The sequence below is a fragment of the Ovis canadensis genome, chromosome X (genome assembly GCF_042477335.2).
Source record: "Ovis canadensis isolate MfBH-ARS-UI-01 breed Bighorn chromosome X, ARS-UI_OviCan_v2, whole genome shotgun sequence".
Classification (NCBI taxonomy): Eukaryota; Metazoa; Chordata; class Mammalia; order Artiodactyla; family Bovidae; genus Ovis; species Ovis canadensis.
The window spans coordinates 96,053,937-96,076,514 of record NC_091727.1 but is presented as its reverse complement, the minus strand read 5'-3'; the positions used below and the strand labels follow the sequence as shown (position 1 = coordinate 96,076,514).

Genomic DNA, 22,578 nt, shown 5'->3' with positions numbered 1-22,578 from the left:
ACTCCTAGAGGTGGTGTGTCGGGCCCATTTCTCCTGGAGTCTGAGGGACACGAGACTGCTCTGAGAGGCTGGGGAAGAAGGAGTCCAGCTGTTGTCTATCAGGTGAGGACCCAGAAGTGGGAGAAGCCCACTGCAGGTCAGGTGGAGGGAGCCCCACCGTGTGCTTGCTTTCAGCTTTGAGAACCCACAGTAGGTTTCCTGGACATGAGGTGAGGCTTGTTAGAGGAGGATGAACTTGGGGCACCAAGGAATGAGCCCAGGCCCTGCCGGCATTTGAGGCGAGGACCCAGAGCAGGGGAGAGCAGCCTCCTTGGCCCCCGTGGACGGGACCCTCTGGCATGCTGTGCCTCGGCCATCTTTCCCAGGAGGTCTCAGGCAGGGGTCCCAAGTGTGTTGTGTCCTGACTTGCGCCCAGAGGCCTGGGACACTGAGGCGTCGGTGGAGGACTCGGTGGGAGACGTGGAGGTGAGGATGCAAAGGAAGGCTCCCTCTCCACTCTGTGAGACTTAGGGGTCCCCCTGGGGACCCAGGGGCCCATGACGCCCTCCCCGCCTGCTCTCAGCCCTGAGGCGACCTAGGGGGCGCTGCACCCCTCTTTGTCTTCTGACTTCTGTCTGGCGCCTCATGGCGATGGTGGTTGCAGGGTGAGGGAACGGCCTCAGGTCAAGAGAAGGAGGGGAGGCGGGCCCGTGGGGCGTGAATGTGAAACTCAGGGTTGGGGGGACCTTCCGCACCCGAGGAGCCCCACCAATCCTGCTCCGCCACTCCAGTCACCTGGAGGACTTGGCCGTGGGGCTTGGGAGCGGCGGCCCTCGCTCCCTCAGGACGTGGTGGGGCTGGTCTCCAGGGAGAGAGGCCTTTGCCTGTGGGGTGGTGGGAATACCCTAAGCGGGCCAGAGCTCCCTGCTGCAGAAGACATGCTGGTCAGCCCCTACTGTCAGCCTTCAGATGTGCTGGGCAGAGGGGTGGGGAGGGGAGTGGAATGGGAAAGGGTGGGAGGTCGGGGAGGGAGGGTGTGGCCTCTCTTTACGTTTCTCTGGTTGTTCTCAGGGGAGTGAGGACCAAGTCTGAAGGAGCAGGGACAGTTTGGTAGAGGGAGAAATTGCAGGCCTTCCCGAAGGTCAGATAAAGGACTGGGGGCACCCCCTACAGGAGAACACATGGGACCCAGCAGTTCTCTGCCCTTGCCACCAACACAGGAGAGCCAAGGATGCTTACTGGATTTGGACTCTGACTACTTTTTTTTTCCTGGGGGCTTCCCAGGATGGAAGACCTGGGTCTGGTGGGTGTGCCTAAGATCAGCAGAGGGAGGAGAGCCACATACTGTCAGGCATCAAAATAAGTACTCTGAGGGAATATCTACAGGACCTTCCACCCTATGAAGAGGGGTCTCACAGAGACCTGCCCCTGCTGTCAGCCCTGCGAGGCCATGTAGCAGGGATGCCAAATGTGGCTTTATTGACTTCCACTCTGGGAGTCTCAGGGAGGTGAGACTTTTTCTGAGGGGTAGACCTCTGGATAAGAGAGAGGACTATGAGGGAGGATTGAGAGGACCTCCCTCCCCAAGCAGATTTGGCCTTGCCTGCCCTGAAAATATCTGTCATAAAGAGAAGGGGCCCCAGCCCAGCTCTGCTCCTTTTGTCAGCCCCAGGAGACCACAGGCAGGGTTGGACAGATGTGGCATTTCCTAACTTTTCCTGGGGAATGGGCATCTCAGAGAGGTGAGGGCATCCCTTTGAAGGGGGGACACATCAGTTGAGAACAGGGAGGAGTTACAGGCTGTCAGGAATCAAGGAAAGGGCCACTGAGAGGCCTGAAGACCCCCCCTTCCCTGAAAAGAAGGATGCCACAGAATCTCAGCCCTGGGAGGATCCAAGTAGGGATGAACAGAGGGGATGAACTCTCACTTCTGCCACAAGCTCTACCAGGAGTTCAGGGGATAGAGTGTCTCAGGGAGGTGAGGTCTGGGTGGGAGCAGAAAACTTTAGGTCAGCGGAGGGTGGGGCAAGCCTTGCCAGGGGTACAGATGAATACTTTGAGCGAGGATTGAGTACATTCCCTATGCCAGAACAGACCCCAGGCAGGGGTGGCTGGACATTGTGTCTTTTTACTTTGTATGAGGTGTCCCAGGGAGATGAACACTTTGGTCTGAGCTGATGACATCAGCCAAGGGGGCAGTTCCAGAATCTGAGGAGTCAAGGTAAGGTAAAGGCCTTGAAGAAGGGGCCTAAGGTTACTCCCTAACACAGACAGAAGGGGTCTCACAGAAACTCCAGTCTGTCCCCACTATCCACCCTGGAAGGATCTAGGCAGTAATGCTCAGATGTGGTGTATCCTCACTCCCTGCAAGGGGTATGTGGAAGTGTCCCTGGGAGATAAAACCTTGGTCTGAGAAGGATGATTTCAGGTCACCACCTAAAGTGGGCAAGGCCCTCCAGGAGTAAAGAATACATTGAGGGAAGATAGAGGGAATTACCTATCTTAGAAGAGGAAGCCCAGCCCCTGCTGCCAGCCATGGGAGACCCCCAACCAGGGGTGGTTGGATGTAATGTCTCTTTACTTTTGTCTTGAGGGTGTTTAGGTCTTGAGGTGAAGGCCTTGGTGTGAGTGAAAAGACAGGTCAGCTGAAGGAGTCACGTCAGATCAGAAGAGGGAAAAGTCCCAGACTCTACCAGAGTCAAGGTAAGGACACTTGGTGAGGACCAAAGGCACTTTCAATCCCAGAAAGAAGAGACCCCATGGAGTCTAGCTATCTCTTGTCCTTAGGTCTGGAAGGATTCAGGCAGGGTTGGTTGTATATGATATGCCCCCACTTTATCCAAGGGTGAGAAAGTTGTCTCAGAAAGGTGAGGTCATGGTCTGAGGCAGTAATGTCCAGTCAGCAGGGGGTGGTCTAGGCCCTGTCAAGGTAAAAATGGATACCATGAGGGAAGACTGAAGATAGCCCTACCAGAGGACACATGGGGCCCAGCACTTGCTTTTAGCACTGGAAGGACCTAGCAAGGGTGGTAAGATGTAGTGCCTCATTTTTGCCCATGGGTTTTTTCAGGGAGGTGAAGTCCTCATTCTGAGGAAGTGGCCGTCTGTGGGGAAGCTACATCAGCTCAGCAGAGGGAATAGTCCTGGACTCTGCCAGAGTTTAAGGTAGGGACTCTGAATGAGGACTGAGGGCACACTCTCACCTGAGGACCCAAGGCATACCCAGCTCTGCCCTGCCCCTGTGGTCAGCCCTGGGGGGCCCTGGGCCCAGTGGTCAGATGGTATACCCTTACTTCCTTCTTGGTGGTCTCAGGCAGGTGAGGGCTTGTTCTGAAGGGGCCAGACTCAAGACAGCAGAGGGAGTCCCAGAACCAACCAGCAGTGTGAGGAATGAGGGTAACTCTCAGCTAGGAGAGAGGGGGAACCCACAAACTTCATTCAGCACCTGCTGTCGCCCTGAAAGGCCCTGGGCAGGTGTGGCCGAAAGTGTTGCCCCTTCACTTCTCATCTGTCTCAGGAATGTAAGCTTTTGTCTTAAGCTAGCGGAGGCAGGGAAAGAGGGGGCACAAGCCTTGTTAGAGCAAAGGTAAGAACCTTAGCATGGAGGGGATCATCCACTCCAGAACAGCAATGACCTCACAGAACTCAACCCCTCCTCACCTGTCAGGGGCTCCAGGAACTATGAGGTAAGGGCCTTGGTGTGAGGCACATGTCCTCAGGTCAGCAGAGCAGAGGAAGCCCAGGCAGTGCTGAGAAGTCAAGTTGAGGTGCATATTCTGAATGTCTACCAAGGACCCCACCTATTCCAGAACCGAAGGGACGTCACAGTGCCTGACCCCACCTGCCATAGTCATCCCTGGAAGCCTTGGGCTGTGCTGGTTGGCTGCACTCTGAGGAGCTTTCTAACATCCTCTTACAGGTTCCCAGGGGACAAACTGTCCAGGGAGACAGGAGCCCTGTGAGGCCCTAGAGAACTCCCTAAAGAGGAGATCTGTAAGTCAGCCTTTGTCAGAGCTGCCAAGAGTACATTTCTCTGATGAGGCTGCTGACCCACTTTCTCCTTCAGGCCCGTGGGATCCCATCTCCCACCATCCTGGTAACACTTCCACCTGCTCCCTCCAACAAGAGTTATCATGCCTTATTCTCCAAAGCGTCCACGCCTCACTTTTGAGCCAGGCTTTCATACCCTAAGTGAGATACAAGGCCTGCTGATGGTTCAGGATTCCATACCTGAGGAGGAGGAGACCTTCTCCATTTCTTCTTGCTCTTTCACCTTCTCCTACCCATCTCCTTGCCCCCATCCCTTCCTTTCCACTGATATTGGGCACACCAGAGGAGAAGCAGGAGGAGGAGAAAAAGCAGGAGGAGAAGGAGGAGCAGGAGGAAAAGGAGCAGCAGCAGCAGCAGCAGGAGGAGGAGAAAGAGCAGGAGGAAGAGAAGGAGCAGAGGGAGAAGGAGGAGGAGCAGGAGGAGGAGAAAGAGGAGCAGGAGGAGAAGGAGCAGGAGAAGGAGGAGAAGAAGGATCAGCAGGAGGAGAAGGAGCAGGAGGAGGAGGAGGAGGAAGAGATGGAGCAGGAGCAGGAGGAGGAGAAGGAGGAGGAGAAGGAGCAGAAGTAGGAGACAAAGGAGCAGGAGGAGAAGGAGCAGGAGGAGGAGAAAGAGCAGCAGGAGGAGAAGGGGCAGGAGGAGGAAAGGAGCAGAAGGAGGAGGAGGAGGAAGAGATGGAGCAGGAGGAGGAGAAGGAGCAGGAGGAGGAGAAGGAGCAGAAGGAGATGAAAGAGCAGCAGGAGGAGAAGGAGTAGGAGTAGGAGGAGGAGAAAAAGCAGCAGGAGGAAAAGGAGCTGGAGGAGGAGAAGAAGGATCAGCAGGAGGAGGAGAAGGAGCAGAAGGAGATGAAAGAGCAGCAGGAGGAGAAAGAGCAGAAGGAGGAGGAGGAGGAAGAGATGGAGCAGTAGCAGGAGGAGGAGAAGCAGCAGGAGGGGAAGGAGCAGAAGGAGGAGAAAGAGGAGCAGGAGGAGGAGGAGGAGGAGCAGGAGGAGGAGAAGCAGCAGGAGGTGGAGACGGAGCAGCAGGAGGAGGAGGAGATGGAGCAGGAGGAGGAGAAGGTGCACGAGGAGGAGAAGCAGCAGGAGGAGGAGGAGGAGCAGGAGCCTCCGGAGAGTCCCGGGAGCTTCTTCTCTTCCACATCATGCAGCACATCAGATGAAGACTCCAGCAGCCAAGAAGAGGAGGGCACAGGCTTTCACCAGGCCTCAGAAGACACCAAATCCTTGCCCAGAGACCTGCTAAATGAGAAGGTGGCTAATTTGGTTCATTTAATGATTCTCAAATATCAACAGAAGGAGCCCATAACAAAGGCAGAAATGCTAAAGGTTGCCATCAAAAGGGATAACAAACAATTCCTTGTGACCTTTGAGAAAGCTTGTAAGTGCCTAGAGGTGATCTCTGGCATTGATGTGAAGGAAATGGACCCTAAAACCCACTGCTACGTCCTTTTCAACTCATTAGGCCTCACCCATGATAAGATAGTTAGTGATGATCAGAACATGCCTACAAATGGCCTTCTGATAATCATTCTGGGTGTGATATTCATAGAGGGCAACTGTGTCCCTGAGGAAAACATCTGGAATTTCTTGAATATGATAGGCATCAAAGCTGGGAGGAAGCATTTCATTTATGGGGAGCCTAGGAAGCTCATCACCAGAAACTGGGTGCAGGAGAATTCTCTAGAATACCGGATGGTGTCTAATAGTGATCCTTCACGGTGCGAATTCCGGTGGGGTCCAAGGTCCTATGCTGAAACCAGCAAGCTGAAAGTTTTGGAATTTTTGGCCAAGATCAAAGGGATTGACCTCATTTCCTTCTCAGACTGCTACGAGGAGGCTTTAAGAGATGAGGAAGAGAGAGCTGGGGCCAGAAATAACTCTATGGATAGTAATACTGCCATGTTTATTGTGCAGCATTTGCTAGTAATTCCTGACCCAACTGAAGAAACTGTGTTTGAAGAGGGCAGTCAGGTTTCTAAGTAGAGGAGAGTCGGGGTCTGGCTGGGGAGAACACTCTGTGCAACAACTTTGTTTTCCTGTTCTGTATTGCTGACTTAAAAGTTTATCATTTTTTCTTCCCTTTTAATACTTTTTTTTTTCAAATACTCTTCCTTTGAATAGGCTTATTGACTTTAGAATCTGTTTATGAATGATGTTGATCACATTTATTGCTAAACATTTATCAGATTCAAGAATAAGAGTTTTGATATTTTGCAAAACAAGTTGGGGAACCTTCCATTGTATTTTGTGACCTGAAACAAGATAACGTGATACTGGGATTTTCTTGGAAATGTGGAAAAACTCAGCAGGCAATAGAGAAAAAATGTAAAACATGGCTCATTTTTGGATTCCCATACCACTTTAGTCTATTGTTCTGTAAAATTTAAGATATGTATACCTGGACTTGTATGGCTTATTCAAGAAAGTAAGAGTAATCTAAACAAACCCTACTTTTTGGATTATCTTAACCACTTTAGTGTATTATTCTGTAATATTAAAATATATACCTGTACTTGCTTGGCTTATTCAAGAAAATAGGCATAATCTTAACAAATCTTAATTTTTGGATTCCCTTTAGCTATTTTAGTCTCAATCAGTTTAGTTCAGTTGCTCAGTCGTGTCTGACTCTTTGTGACTCCATGAATCACAGCACGCCAGGCCTCCCTGTCCATCACCAGCACCGGAGTTCACTCAAACTCATGTCCATTGAGTCGGTGATGCATTCTAGCCATCTCCTCCTCTGTAGTCCCCTTCTCCTCCTGCCCCCAATCCCTCCCAGCATCAAGGTCTTTTCCAATGAGTCAACTCTTTGCATGAGGTGGCCAAAGTATTGGAGTTTCAGCTTTAGCATCAGTCCTTCCAATGAACACCCAGGTCTGATCTCCTTTAGGATGGACTGGTTGGATCTCCTTGCAGTCCAAGGGACTCTCAAGAGCCTTCTCCAACACCACAGTTCAAAGGCATCAACTCTTCAGCGCTCAACTTTCTTCACAATCCAACTCTCACATCCATACATGACTACTGGAAAAATCATAGCCTTGACTAGACGGACCTTTGTTGGCAAAGTAATACCTCTGCTTTTCAATATGCTATCTAGGTTGGTCATAACTTTCCTTCCAAGGAGTAAGCGTCTATTAATTTCGTGGCTGCAATCACCATCTGCAGTGATTTTGGAGACCTCCCCCCCACCAATAAAAAGTCTGACACTGTTTCCACTGTTTCCCCATCTATCTGCCATGAAGTTATGGGACCAGTTGCCATAATCTTCATTTTCTGAATGTTGAGCTTTAAGCTAACTTTTGCACTCTCCTCTTTCACTTTCATCAAGAGGCTTTTTATTTTTATTTTTCTTTCTTTCTTTTTTTTTAAAATTTATTTTACTTTACAATACTGTATTGGTTTTGCCATACATCAACATGAATCCACCATGGATGTACATGTGTTCCCAATCCTGAACCCCCCTCCCACCTCCCTCCTCATACCATCTCTCTGGGCAATCCCAGTGCACCAGTCCCAAGCATCCTGTATCCTGCATTGAACCTAGAGTGGCAATTCGTTTCTTACATGAGATTATACATGTTTGAATGCCATTCTCCCAAATCATCCCACCCTCACCCTCTCCCACAGAGTCCAAAAGACTGTTCTATACCTCTGTGTCTCTTTTGCTGTCTCACATACAGGGTTATCGTTATCATCTTTCTAAATTCCATATATATGTGTTAGTATACTGTATAGGTGTTTTTCTTTCAGGCTTAATTCACTCTGTATAATTGGCTCCAGTTTCATCCACCTCATTAGAACTGATTCAAATGTATTCTTTTTAATGGCTGAGTAATACTCCACTGTGTATATGTACCACAGCTTTCTTATCCATTCATCTGCTGATGGACATCTAGGTTGTTTCCATGTCCTGGCTATTATAAACAATGCTGCGATGAACATTGGCGTACACGTGCCTCTTTCAATTCTGGTTTCCTCGGTGTGTATGCCCAGCAGTGGGATTGCTGGGTCATAAGGCAGTTCTATTTCCAGTTTTTTAAGGAATCTCCACACTGTTCTCCATAGTGGCTGTACTAGTTTGCATTCCCACCAACAGTGTAAGAGGGTTCCCTTTTCTCCACATCCTCTCCAGCATTTATTGCTTGTAGACTTTTGGACCACAGCCATTCTGACTGGTGTGAAATGGTACCTCATTGTGGTCTTGATTTGCATTTCTCTGATAATGAGTGATGTTGAGCATCTTTTCATGTGTTTGTTAGCCATCTGGATGTCTTCTTTGGAGAAATGTCTGTTTAGTTCTTTGGCCCATTTTTTAACTGGGTCGTTTATTTTTCTGGAATTGAGCTGCAGGAGTTGCTTGTATATTTTTGAGATTAGTTGTTTGTCAGTTGCTTCATTTGCTATTATTTTCTCCCATTCTGAAGGCTGTCTTTTCACCTTGCTTATAGTTTCCTTTCTTGTGCAGAAGCTTTTCATTTTAATTAGATCCCATTTGTTTATTTTTGCTTTTATTTCCAGTATTCTGGGAGGTGGGTCATAGAGGATCCTGCTGTGATTTATGTCGGAGAGTGTTTTGCCTATGTTCTCGTCTAGGAGTTTTATAACTATAAAAGTTTCTGGTCTTATGTTTAGATCTTTAATCCATTTTGAGTTTATTTTTGTGTGTGGTGTTAGAAAGTGATCTAGTTTCATTCTTTTACAAGTGGTTGACCAGTTTTCCCAGCACCACTTGTTAAAGAGATTGTCATTAATCTATTGTATATTCTTGCCTTCTTTGTCGCAGATAAGGTGTCCATAGGTGTGTGGATTTATCTCTGGGCTTTCTGTTTTGTTCCATTGATTTATATTTCTGTCTTTGTGCCAGTACCATACTGTCTTGATGACTGTGGCTTTGTAGTAGAACCTGAAGTCAGGCAGGTTGATTCCTCCAGGTCCATTCTTCTTTCTGAAGATTGCTTTGGCTATTTGAGGTTTTTTGTATTTCCATACAAATCTTGAAATTATTTGTTCTAGCTCTGTGAAAAATACTACTGGTAGCTTGATAGGGATTGCATTGAATCTGTAGATTGCTTTGGGTAGTATACTCATTTTCACTATATTGATTCTTCCAATCCACAAACATGGTATATTTCTCCATCTATTTGTGTCCTCTTTGATTTCTTTCATCAGTGTTTATAGTTTTCTATATATGGGTCTTTTGTTTCTTTAGGTAGATATATCAAGAGGCTTTTTAGTTCCTCTTCACTTTCTGCCATAAGGGTGGTGTCATCTGAATATCTGAGGTTATTGATATTTCTCCTTGCAATTTTGATTCCAGCTTGTGCTTCTTCCAGCCCAGCATTTCTCATGATGTACTCTGCATATAAGTTAAATAAGCAGGGTGACAATATGCAGCCTTGACGTACTCCTTTTCCTATTTGGAACCAGTCTGTTGTTCCATGGCCAGTTTTAACTGTTGCTTCCTGACCTGCATATAAGTTTCTCAAGAGGCAGATCAGGTGATCTGGTATTCCCATCTCTTTCAGAATTTTCCACAGTTTGTTGTGGTCCACACAGTCAAAGGCTTTGGCATAGTCAACAAAGCAGATGTGTTTCTGGAACTCTCTTGCTTTTTCGATGATCCAGCAGATGTTGGCAATTTGATCTCTGGTTCCTCTGCCTTTTCTAAAACCAGCTTGAACATCTGGAAGTTCACAGTTCACGTACTGCTGAAGCCTGGCTTGGAGAATTTTGAGCATTACTTTACTAGCATGTGAGATGAGTGCAATTGTGCGGTAGTTTGAGCATTCTTTGGCATTGTCTTTCTTTGGGATTGGAATGAAAACTGACCTTTTCCAGTCCTGTGGCCACTGCTGAGTTTTCCAAATTTTGCTGGCATATTGAGTACAGCACTTTCACAGCATCATCTTTCAGGAGTTGAGATAGCTCAACTGGAATACCATCACCTCCACTATCTTTGTTTGTAGTGATGCTTTCTAAGGCCCACTTGATTTCACAGTCCAGGATGTCTGGCTCTAGGTGAGTGATCACACCATCATGATTATCTGGATCGTGAAGCTCTTTTTTGTACAGTTCTTCTGTGTATTCTTGCCACCTCTTCTTAATATCTTCTGCTTCTGTTAGGTCCATACCATTTCTGTCCTTTATTGAGCCCATCTTTGCATGAAATGTTCCCTTGGTTTCACTAATTTTCTTGAAGAGATCTCTAGTCTTTCCCACTCTGTTGTTTTTCTCTATTTCTTTGCAGTAATTACTGAGGAAGGCTTTCTTATCTCTCCTTGCTATTCTTTGTAACTCTGCATTCAGATCCTTTTATCTCTCCTTTTCTCCTTTGTTTTTCACTTCTCTTCTTTTCACAGCTATTTGTAAGGCCTCCTCAGACAGCCATTTTGCTTTTTTCTATTTATTTTCCATGGGGATGGTCTTGATCCTTGTCTCTTGTACAAGGTCATGAACCTCCGTCCATAGTTCATTAGGCACTCTGTCTATCAGATCTAGTCCCTTAAATATATTTCTCACTTCTACTGTATAATCATAAGGGATTTGATTTGATTTTGTTCAGTAAAATTAAAAGATATATACTTGAATTTGCTTGGCTTATTCAGAAAAGTAAGAGTGATCTTAATCTTAGTAAATAAAAATCTACTCACTGACTCATTTATTCATCAAACATTAACTGGATATATTTTCTTTAGAAAGCACTGTGATAACAGTGGAAATCTGAGGATAAGCAAGACATACTCCTGCCCAGAGAAAGGAAGAGGTTAGGAGAAGCAATAATATCAGGAAGAAAGTAAGATATCCTCCATTACCTAAACAACAGTTGAAAAAAAGAGTAAGGAGGTAGGACTCCAGATGAGAGCAGTCAAGTGGAAATGCCCTGAGCTAGGGCAGTTTGGTGCTTTGAGAAACTGCATTTTTTCTATGAAAGCTAATTATTAGTAAGCTATGGGTGATGGCAGAGGCCAGACTCTTAGACTGTGTGTTTTAGAGGTGAGAGAAGAGCATGGAATGGAAAATTGCTTAGTAGTTTCTTTTGGATCAGGGATAAACCAGAGGGAAATCCCTACCTGGGGCAGGTATGAGAGGTACCCCAAACTCTTGTTCCAGTGCAGTGAATACAGTGCTTGAAGGCTCTGCAGTGATTTCTTGAGAATAGGGTGATACTCTCTTGAGGTGATACCCAGAAGCCACTAAGCTGGCATTCCTGTCCCTGGCCTAAGAGAGTCAGAGCCAACTCTGTTAAGATCCCATTAAAGATAGATTATCTTGAGTGTGCATGCGTACTAAGTCACTTCAATCGCGTCTGACCCTTTCTGACCCTATGGACTGCAACCCGCCAGGCCCCTCTGTCCATGGGATTCTCCAGGCAAGAACACTGGAGTGGGTTGCCATTTCCTTCTCCAATGCATGAAAGTGAAAAGTGAAAGTGAAGTTGCTCAGTCGTGTCTGACTCTTAGCGACCCCATGGACCGCAGCCTACCAGGCTCCTCCATCCATGGCTAGCTCTGTTTAAAAACGACAACAAAAAGCTTTGTTGTGAACTGTATGTTTATGTCCCCCACAAATTCATATGTTGAAAACATACCCCCCATTTTGGTAGTATTAGGAAGTGGAGCATTTGGCAGGTAATTAGGTTTTGATGAGGTCATGATGGTGGAACCTCTATGATGAGAGTAGTGCCTTTATAAGAAGAGAAAACTAGGCTAGAGATTTCTCTTGGCCATGTTACAATAGAATGAGAAGATAACTGTCTTCAAGCCAAGAAGAAGGTCCTCTCCAGACACCAAGTCCATTAGCAGCCTGATCTTGGACTTCACGGACCCCCAGAAGACATATAAATTTCTGTTGTTTAAACCACAAAGTTGATGTATAAAAATTGATGTATCTTGTTAAAACAGCCTGAGCTGACTAAAACAACCATCCTTCTACTGCCCCTTGTCTGTGTACCTGTTGTACAGGAAAGTCCTGGTTTGCAGCATGCCAAAAGACACCTACCTGTACAGGATGTTCAGTCATGTAGAACATAGCAGAGGCTCATAAAAGATTCTGGCCATGTATCACAAGCAAGGAGAAAATTCTCAGTCTGCTGAAATTAGAAACATTATTGTAAAGAGTAGTGAAATAAAGTGTTATTGGGTGAAGAAGGGTGAGTTCTCCCTGCCGAGATTATAGAATCCTTTGACAACTAGGTGTTATCTTATATTAGAAAGCACCTAACAGATAGTAGTTTCCTGAAAAGTTGGTGAATCTCAAGGTAAATTGGGTTTTCTCAGAAACTCCCTTCAATAAATGAAGAGAATTGTCATAACAATTACAGTTGCTGCTTTTTATTGAGCACCTATTAGGTGACAGCTCATGGGAGAGAGAGTATGTGAAGGCTTATGGAATAGACTACAAGAACTCATCCACATTTTGTCTTCCTCACCTTCTGGGTTGTCCACTGGCAGTTAGGTAGGAGCCAGTATGCCCTTTCCATGCTTCCTCTGCCATTTAGCAGCAAACATGGAGACCCCCATGTTGGAATAGTGGTGCTACAAGATGGAAGCAGCCTATATCCTTGAGTCACCTGAAAGCAGAAAGTTCCTGCCAACCCAAATCAGAGTTTATGTGAACAACAATAACAATTGTGTTAAGTCACTCATATGTCAGGTTTTGTCTACTGCATCAATAAGCAGTTAATTTACTGATTAACACACAGCACCTATTTCTGGTTTTAGGCCTACTTAAATATTTTACTTAGGAAGCTAGTAGTTCATATATCTTGTAAAAAAATTCGAAAAATAAATATCCATCACAATTTTCCCCTTTACAAAGTTCCTTCAAAATCCATACCCCTTCTCAGTTGTTGTTCAGTCACCAAGTTGTGTCTGACTCTTGGCGACCCCATGGACTGCAGCACACCAGGCTTCCCTGTCCCTCACCATCTCCTGGAGTTTGCCCAAGTTCATGTCCATTGAATTGGTGATGCCATCCAACCATCTCATCCTCTGTTGCCCTCTTCTCCTTGTGCAGTCAATCTTTCCCAGCATCAGGGTCTTTTCCAATGAATCAGCTGATTGCATCAGGTGGCCAAAATATCGGAGCTTCAGCTTCAGCATCAGTCCTTCCAAAGAATAATCAGGACTGATTTCCTGTAGGACTGACTGGTTTGATCTCCTTGATGTCCAAAGGACTCTCAAGAGTCTTCTCCAACACCACAGTTCAAAGGCATCATTTCTTTAGTGCTCAGCCTTCTTTATGGTCCAACTCTCACATCCATACATGACTACTGGAAAAACCATAGCTTTGACTATATGAACTTTTGTTGGCTAAGTGATATCTTTGTTTTTTTTTTTTTTTTTTTAACACACTGTCTAGGTTTGTCATAGTTTTTCTGCCAAGAAGCAATCGTCTTCTAATTTCAAGGCTTCAGTCACCATCTGCAGTGCTTTTAGAGCCCAAGAAGAGGAAATCTGTCACTGCTTCCACATTTTCCCTTTCTATTTGCCATGAAGTGATAGGATTGAATGCCATGATCTTAGTTTTTTAATATTGAGATTTAAACCATTTTTTTCACTTTCTTCCTTCACCTTCATCAAGATGCTCTTTAGTTCCTCTTCACTTTCTGCCATTAGAATGGTATCATCTGCATATCTAAGGTTTCTGCTATTTCTCCCTGCAGTCTTGATTCCAGCTTGTAGCTCATCCAGCCCAGCATTTTGCATGATGTGCTTTGTGTATAAGTTAAACAAACAGGGTGACAATAAACAACCTTGTTGCACTCCTTTTTCAATCCTGAACCAGTCAGTTGCTCCAGACAGAGTTCTAACTGTTGCTTCTTGACCTGCATAGAGGTTTCTCAGGAGACAGGCAAGATGGTCTGGTATTCCCATCTCTTTAAGAGTTTTCCACAGTTTGTTATGATCCACACAGTCCAAGGCTTGAGCATAGTCAATGAAACAGAGTTAGATGTTTTTCTGGAATTCTCTTGCTTTCTCTATGATCCAATGAAATTTTGCAATTTGGTCTCTGGTTCCTCTGCCTTTTCTAAGCCCAGCTTGAACATCTGCAAGTTCATGTAATTCTGAAGCCTAGCCTGGAGGATTTTAAGCATAACCTTACTAGCATGGGAGATGAGTGCAATTGTCCAGTGGTTGGAACATTCTTTAGTACTGCCCTTCTTGGGAACTGGGATGAGGATTGACCTTTTCCAGTCCTGTGGCCACTGCTGGGTTTTCTAAATTTGCTGACCTATTGAGTGCAGCACTATAACAGCATCATCCTCAGAGGTAACTACAATTAAAAATCTGCTGTGTATTATTTTAAAGGTTATTCTAGGCTTTTCCATAAATACATGTATTAAAATATATATCATTTTTCTTTTAACATACTTGGTAATTATGTATATATTAACCTTCCACTTACCTTTGCCATTTAATAAAGAAAATGCAAGTTCTTTCCTAGCCAAAAGACCAGGAAAAGTTTGGCCTAACAAGAGAAAATCTTTTAGCAATACTTGCCTCATGCTAGCCAAACACTAACAGACAAAAAACAACATCCACACACCATCGGCACACTAAAAGGTTATTAGGAAGGAGTGGGGAACTGATCTTACATTTCTAAGGCTGAAGGTGGTAGTGCCAGAATTCCCCCAGCAGGGTAATGCTGGCAAGGCTTAACAAGGTATTGGCCTTCATATTCCCTGCCTGGCAGAAACACACAACATCCTTATTCCCCTCCAAGGTGGTGTGTGTGTGTTGGGGGCAGAGCAGAGAGCTGGTCTTCCAAGTCTTCGGCACAGTGGGAGGTGCTCTGACTCCCCCTCAAAGATAATGTGATCAGGATACAGCCTCTTTCCCCTCATAACATTGGGCCACACAGAGCTATGACATAGCTCTAAAGCAGAGCTATTTGGCATACCTCCTCTCCACTTTCCTAGTATCACAGTGACACTGTGCCAGTGGTGAGCTAACAATCTACCCTGCCCTATAGGTTAGGTACCAAGAACTAAAAAGATCTCAAACAGATGAGAAAGGCAATGCACAGAGGCTAACAAGAGGATAATAGAAGCAGTCTGAGTCATCCCTCTTTCCCACTCATACTGGTGAGTAACCATGTTACTTGGCAGAAAGACAAGTTTACATTGTGGCTGGGAGGTACCCAGGAAGTATGAGTTAGTTCTTTATGTTTGCCAGGACAGTGTCAGTTCAGTCAAAGAGGGAGCTGAGCTTCCACTCTGTCTATAATAATGCTATGTGAGTCAGCAGCTTGCCTTTGCTGAGAAGATGTTGGTGGGGACCAGAGGAAAGTTGAACATGGACCCGTCAAGTATCTCAACAGGGGAACTGTCTGCTAAAAAGAAAAAAAAAAAAAAAAGGGAATAGGATCTAGAATTCATAATATAATGTCCAAAATGTGCAGGATACAATTGAAAAACAGCTTTCATACCCAGAACCAAGTAAAGCACAATGTGAGAGAGCAAAGACAATCAGCAGATGTCAAAACTAAGGTGAATAAAATGTTGGAATTATCTAACAAGAATTTAGGGGGGCGGTCCTAAGATGGTGGAGGAATAGGACGGGGAGACCACTTTCTCCCTCACAAATTCATCAAAAGAATATTTCAATGCTGAGTAAATTCCACAAAACTTCTGAATGCTGGCAGAGGACATCAGGCACCCAGCAAAGCAGATCATTGGCTTCAAAAACAGGTAGGAAAAAATATAAAAGACGAAAAAAGAGACAAAGGAGGTAGGGAGGGAGCTCCGTCCCGGGAAGAGAATCCGTTCCCGGGAAGAGACTCATAAAAACAGAGGTTTCCAAACACCAGGAAACATTCTTGCAGCCGAGTCTGTGGCGAGCTTTGGAAGCACAGAGGGCAACGTAACAGGAAGGAAAAATAAATAAATAATTAAAACCAACAGATTACGAGCCCAACAGTAACTCCCCCAGCGGAAAAGCAGCGCAGACGCCTGCATCTGCCACTAGCAAGTGGGGGCTGGGCAGGGAAGAGCGGGAGGTGCAGGCGGCAGTGCTTTTTAAGAATCGGGCCGCGGGAGGCACAGGCTGCAGTGCTTTTTTGAGAATCGGGCCTGAACACCCCGTGCATGGCCAGAGCGAACTAACTTGGGCTAGCAAACCAGACTGTGGGATAGCTACCAGGCGAAATGCTCGAACATAAGACACCACCAGGACCGAGCACAGAACAAAGGACAGAACAGAAATAGCCGGCTGCAGACCATCCCCCTCCGGTGACAGGAAGCCAGAGCCTTAAGGGCTGGAAGGGGGCAATCACAGCCCAAGAGAGACATCACCTACCAAAATGCAAGCAGGCTTCTTTGTTAACTAAGACTTCTGGGGGTTCTGGATAGTCATCATCCACCTGAGAAGGAATGCCAGCGGTACACCCAGAAAACTGAGCAGCAGGGAAAGGCCATAAGTCACAGTGCAGCGATTGTGCTCGCCAAACTCCTGAGCTACTCGGACCTGGGAAGGGTACAAAACGCAGGCCCAACCAAATCTGCACCTCTGAGGGCTTCCTGAGCACCGAGCCTGAGTGGCTTAGACCAGGGAGGTGCATGAAGCCTAGGGCCGGCCTCAGACAGTTCCCCGGTGGAGCTACATAGAGCCTGAGTGGTGTGCGCCGCAAGCAGGCGCAAGCCCAGCGTGGATGAGACACTACAAACACACGCCAGTAATATTTGTTTGCAGTATCCCTCCCTCCCCACAGTGCGACTGAACAGTGAGCTAGAAAAAAAAAAAAGTGTCCAACACCGCCCTCCCTGTGTCAAGACGGAAATCAGACACTGACGAGACCAGCAAACAGAGGAAGTTAAACAGAGGGAACCGCCTTGGAAGTGACCCCACACAGCCCACAACACCAGAGAAAGGGCCAGATCTACCTTTACTACTTTTACAATCATTCTTTTCTTTTTTTTTGAGTTGATGTGGTTGCGTGATTGTTTTTTCTTTTTTTAACTTTCTTAAATTTTAAGTACTCTATTTCTCTAATTATTATTTTTATAACCTATTATTACTTTTCAAAAAAAAAGACCCTATTTTTAAAACAAACACTGTATATAGTCTTTTTGTGGTTGTTGTTGTTGTTTTTTAATTCTTGTGGCTTTTTTTTCTTCTTCTTTTTCTTTTCTTTAATATTGTATTTTTGAAAATCCAATCTCTACTCCAGATTTTTAATCTTTGCTTTTTGGTATTTGTTGTCAATTTTGTACATTTAAAAACCCAATCTTCAGTACCCAATTTTACCTGAGAGTGAGATTACTGGCTTGACCACTCTCTCCTCCTTTGGACTCTCCTTTTTCTCCACCAGGTGGCCTCTGTCTCCTCCCTAACCCTTCTCTTCTCTACCCAACCCTGTGAATCTCTGTGTGTTCCAGATGGTGGAGAACACTCAGGGAACTGGTTACTGGCCGGATCTCTCTCTCTCCTTTTCATTTTCCTCTTTTATCCTCCTGGCCACCTCTGTCTACTTCCTCCCTCTCCTCTTCCCTGTATAACTCCGTGAATACCTCTGAGCAGTCCAGACTGTGAAGGGCACATAAGGAAGTGATTACTGGCTAGCTTGCTCTCTCCTCTTTTGATCCCACCTCATCTCATTCCAGTCACCTCTAACTACCCCCTCCCTCTTCTCTTCTCCGTGTAACTCAGTGAACCTCTATGGGTGACCCTCAATGTGGAGAAACCTTTCATCTTTAACCTAGATGTTTTATCATCAGTGCTGTATAGATGGAGAAGTCCTGAGGCTATTGTAAAAATAAAACTGAAAACCAGAAACAGGAGGCTTAAGTCCAAAACCTGAGAACATCAGAGAAATCTTGAATCCAGGGAACATTATTTGATAGGAGCTCATCAAACTCCTCCATACCTACACTGAAACCAAGCACCACCCACAGGCCAACAAGTTCCAGAACAAGACATACCACGTAAATTCTCCAGCAACACAGGAACACACCCCTGAGCTTCAATATACAGGCAGCTCAAAACTACTCCAAAACCACTGATGTCTCATAACCCATCACTGGACACTTCATAGCACCCCAGAGAGAAGAAATCCAGCTCCACCCACCAGAACTCCAACACAAGCCTCCCTAATCAAGAAACCTTGACAAGCCACTGATACAACCCCATCCACAGTGAGGAAACTCCATAATAAAGAGAACTCCACCAATTCCCAGAATATACAAAGGCCACCCCAAATGCAGCAATATAACCAAGATGAAGAGACAGAGGAATACCCAGCAGGTAAAGGAACAGGAGAAATGCCCACCAAACCAAACAAAAGAGGAAGAGATAGGGAATCTACCTGAGAAAGAATTCCAAATAATGATAGTGAAAATGATCCAAAATCTTGAAATCAAAATGGAATCACAGATAAATGGCCTGGAGACAAGGATTGAGAAGATGCAAGAAAGGTTTAACAAGGACCTAAAAGAAATAAAAAAGAGTCAATATATAATGAATAATGCAATAAATAAGATCAGAAACACTCTAGAGGCAACAAATAGTAGAATAACGGAGGCAGAAGATAGGATTAGTGAAATAGAAGATAGAATGGTAGAAATAAATGAATCAGCGAGAAAAAAGAAAAACAAATTAAAAGAAATGAGGACAACCTCAGAGACCTCCAGGACAATATGAAACGCTCCAACATTCGAATTATAGGAGTCCCAGAAGAAGAAGACAAAAAGAAAGACCATGAGAAAATACTTGAGGAGATAATAGTTGAAAACTTCCCTAAAATGGGGAAGGAAATAATCACCCAAGTCCAAGAAACCCAGAGAGTTCCAAACAGGATAAACCCAAGGCAAAACACCCCAAGACATATATTAATCAAATTAACAAAGACCAAACACAAAGAACAAATAAAAAAAGCAGCAAGGGAAAAACAAATAACACACAAGGGGATTCCCATAAGGATAACTGCAGATCTTTCAATAGAAACTCTTTAGGCCAGGAGGGAATGGCAAGACATACTTAAAGTGATGAAAGAAAATAACCTACAGCCCAGAATACTGTACCCAGCAAGGATCTCATTCAAATATGAAGGAGAAATAAAAAGCTTTACAGACAAGCAAAAGCTGAGAGAATTTAGCACCACCAAACCAGCTCTCCAACAAATGCTAAAGGATATTCTTTAGACAGGAAACACAAAAAGAGCATATAAACCTGAACCCAAAACAATAAAGCAAATGTCAACGGGATCATACTTATCAATAATTACCTTAAACATAAATGGGTTGAATGCCCCAACCAAAAGGCAAAGACTGGCTGAATGGATACAAAAACAAGATCCCTATACATGCTGCCTACAAGAGACCTACCTTAAAACAAGGGACACATACAGACTGAAAATGAAGGGCTGGAAAAAGATATTCCACACAAATAGAGACCAAAAGAAAGCAGGAGTAGCAATACTCATCTCCGATAAAATAGACTTTAAAACAAAGGCTGTGAAAAGAGACAAAGAAGGCCACTACATAATGATTAAAGGATCAATCCAAGAAGAAGATATAACAATTATAAATATATATGCACCCAACATAAGAGCACCGCAATATGTAAGACAAATACTAACAAGCATGAAAGGGGAAATTAACAATAACACAATAATAGTGGGAGACTTTAATACCCCACTCACACCTATGGACAGATCAACTAAACAGAAAATTAACAAAGAAACACAAACTTTAAATGATACATTAGACCAGTTAGACCTAATTGATATCTATAGGACATTTCACCCCAAAACAATGAATTTCACCTTTTTCTCAAGTGCTCACGGAACCTTTTCCAGGATAGAGCACATCCTGGGCCATAAATCTAACCTTGATAAATTCAAAAAAATCGAAATCATTCCAAGCATCTTTTCTGACCATAATGCACTAAGATTAGATCTCAATTACAGGAGAAAAACTATTAAAAATTACAACATATGGAGGCTGAACAACATGCTTCTGAATAACCAACAAATCACAGAAGAAATCAAAAATGAAATCAAAATATGCATAGAAACGAATGAAAATGAAAACACAACAACCCAAAACCTGTGGGACACTATAAAAGCAGTGCTAAGAGGAAAGTTCATAGCAATACAGGCATACCTCAAGAAACAAGAAAAAAGTCAAATAAATAACCTAACTCTACACCTAAAGCAATAGAAAAGGAAGAAATGGAGAACCCCAGAATTAGTAGAAGGAAAGAAATCTTAAAAATTAGGGCAGAAATAAATGCAACAGAAACAAAAGAGACCACAGCAAAAATCAACAAAGCAAAAAGCTGGTTCTTTGAAAGGATAAATAAAACTGACAAACCATTAGCCAGACGAATCAAGAAGCAAAGAGAGAAAAATCAAATCAATAAAATTAGAAATGAAAATGGAGAGATCACAACAGACAACACAGAAATACAAAGGATCATAAGAGACTACTATCAGCAATTATATGCTAATAAAATGGACAACGTGGAAGAAATGGACAAATTCTTAGAAAAGTACAACTTTCCAAAACTGAACCAGGAAGAAATAGAAAATCTTAACAGACCCATCACAAGCACGGAAATTGAAACTGTAATCAGAAATCTTCCAGCAAACAAAAGTCCAGGTCCAGACCACTTCACAGCTGAATTCTACCAAAAATTTAGAGAAGAGCTAACACCTATCCTATTCAAACTCTTCCAGAAAATTGCAGAGGAAGGTAAACTTCCAAACTCATTCTATGAGGCCACCATCACCCTAATAACAAAACCTGACAAAGATGTCACAAAAAAAGAAAACTACAGGCCAATATCACTCATGAACATAGATGCAAAAATCCTCAACAAAATTCTAGCAATCAGAATCCAACAACACGTTAAAATGATCATACACCATGACCAAGTGGGCTTTATCCCAGGGATGCAAGGATTCTTCAATATCCGCAAATCAATCAATGTAATTCACCACATTAACAATTGAAAAATAAAAACCATATGATTATCTCAATAGATGCAGAGAAGGCCTTTGACAAAATTCAACATCCATTTATGATAAAAAAACTCTCCAGAAAGCAGGACTAGAAGGAACATATCTCAACATAACAAAATCTATATATGACAAACCCACAGCAAACATTATCCTCAATGGTGAAAAATTGAAAGCATTTCCCCTAAAGTCAGGAACAAGACAAGGGTGCCCACTTTCACCGCTACTATTCAAGATAGTTCCGGAAGTTTTGGCCACAGCAATCAGAGCAGAAAAAGAAATAAAAGGAATCCAAATTGGAAAAGAAGAAGTAAAACTCTCACTGTTTGCAGATGACATGATCCTCTACATAGAAAATCCTAAAGACTCCACCAGAAAATTACTAGAGCTAATCAATGAATATAGTAAAGTTGAAGGATATAAAATCAACACTCAGAAATCCCTTGCATTCCTATACACTAATAATGAGAAAGTAGAAAAAGAAATTAAGGAAACAATTCCATTCACCATTGCAACGAAAAGAATAGGAATATACCTACCTAAAGAAACTAAAGACCTATATATTGAAAACTATAAAACACTGGTGAAAGAAATCAAAGAGGACACAAATAGATGGAGAAATATACCATGTTCATGGATTGGAAGAATCAATATAATTATACTACCCAAAGCAATCTACAGATTCAATGCAATCCCTATCAAGCTACCAGTAGTATTTTTCACAGAACTAGAACAAATAATTTCAAGATTTGTATGGAAATACAAAAAACCTCAAATAGCCAAAGCAATCTTGAGAAAGAAGAATGGACCTGGAGGAATCAACCTGCCTGACTTCAGGCTCTACTACAAAGCCACAGTCATCAAGACAGTATGGTACTGGCACAAAGACAGAAATATAGATCAATGGAACAAAACAGAAAGCCCAGAGATAAATCCACACACCTATGGACACCTTATCTTCGACAAAGGAGGCAAGAATATACAATGGAGTAAAGACAATCTCTTTAACAAGTGGTGCTGGGAAAACTGGTCAACCACTTGTAAAAGAATGAAACTAGATCACTTTCTAACACCACACACAAAAATAAACTCAAAATGGATTAAAGATCTAAACTTAAGACCAGAAACTGTAAAACTCCTAGAGGAGAACATAGGCAAAACACTCTCTGACATAAATCACAGCAGGATCCTCTATGATCCACCTCCCAGAATACTGGAAATAAAAGCAAAAATAAACAAATGGGATCTAATTAAAATGAAAAGCTTCTGCACAACAAAGGAAACTATAAGCAAGGTGAAAAGACAGCCTTCGGAATGGGAGAAAACAATAGCAAATGAAGCAACTGACAAACAACTAATCTCAAAAATATACAAGCAACTCCTGCAGCTCAATTCCAGAAAAATAAACGACCCAGTTAAAAAATGGGCCAAAGAACTAAACAGACATTTCTCCAAAGAAGACATCCAGATGGCTAACAAACACATGAAAAGATGCTCAACATCACTCATTATCAGAGAAATGCAAATCAAGACCACAATGAGGTACCACTTCACACTAGTCAGAATGGCTGTGATCCAAAAGTCTACAAGCAAT

The 22,578-nt window shown here is 43.8% G+C and overlaps 2 protein-coding genes across 2 annotated transcripts in view; one reads left to right on the top strand and one right to left on the bottom strand.

Moving 5' to 3' along the window:
• LOC138930816 (serine/arginine repetitive matrix protein 2-like) overlaps positions 1-22,578 on the bottom strand; it is a 129,400-nt gene that overhangs the window by 3,605 nt on the left and 103,217 nt on the right. The gene's annotated exons all lie outside the window — the stretch shown is intronic.
• LOC138930099 (melanoma-associated antigen 10-like) lies at positions 5,064-6,069 on the top strand. The gene has a single exon (XM_070289670.1). The coding sequence runs from the start codon at positions 5,064-5,066 to the stop codon at positions 6,006-6,008; it is 945 nt and encodes a 314-aa protein (XP_070145771.1). The 3' UTR covers positions 6,009-6,069.

What these genes read in the sequence shown, in the direction of transcription:
- LOC138930099 (XM_070289670.1), top strand. Translation starts at nt 5,064, where the DNA reads ATGGAGCAGGAGGAGGAGAAGGTGCACGAGGAGGAGAAGCAGCAGGAG.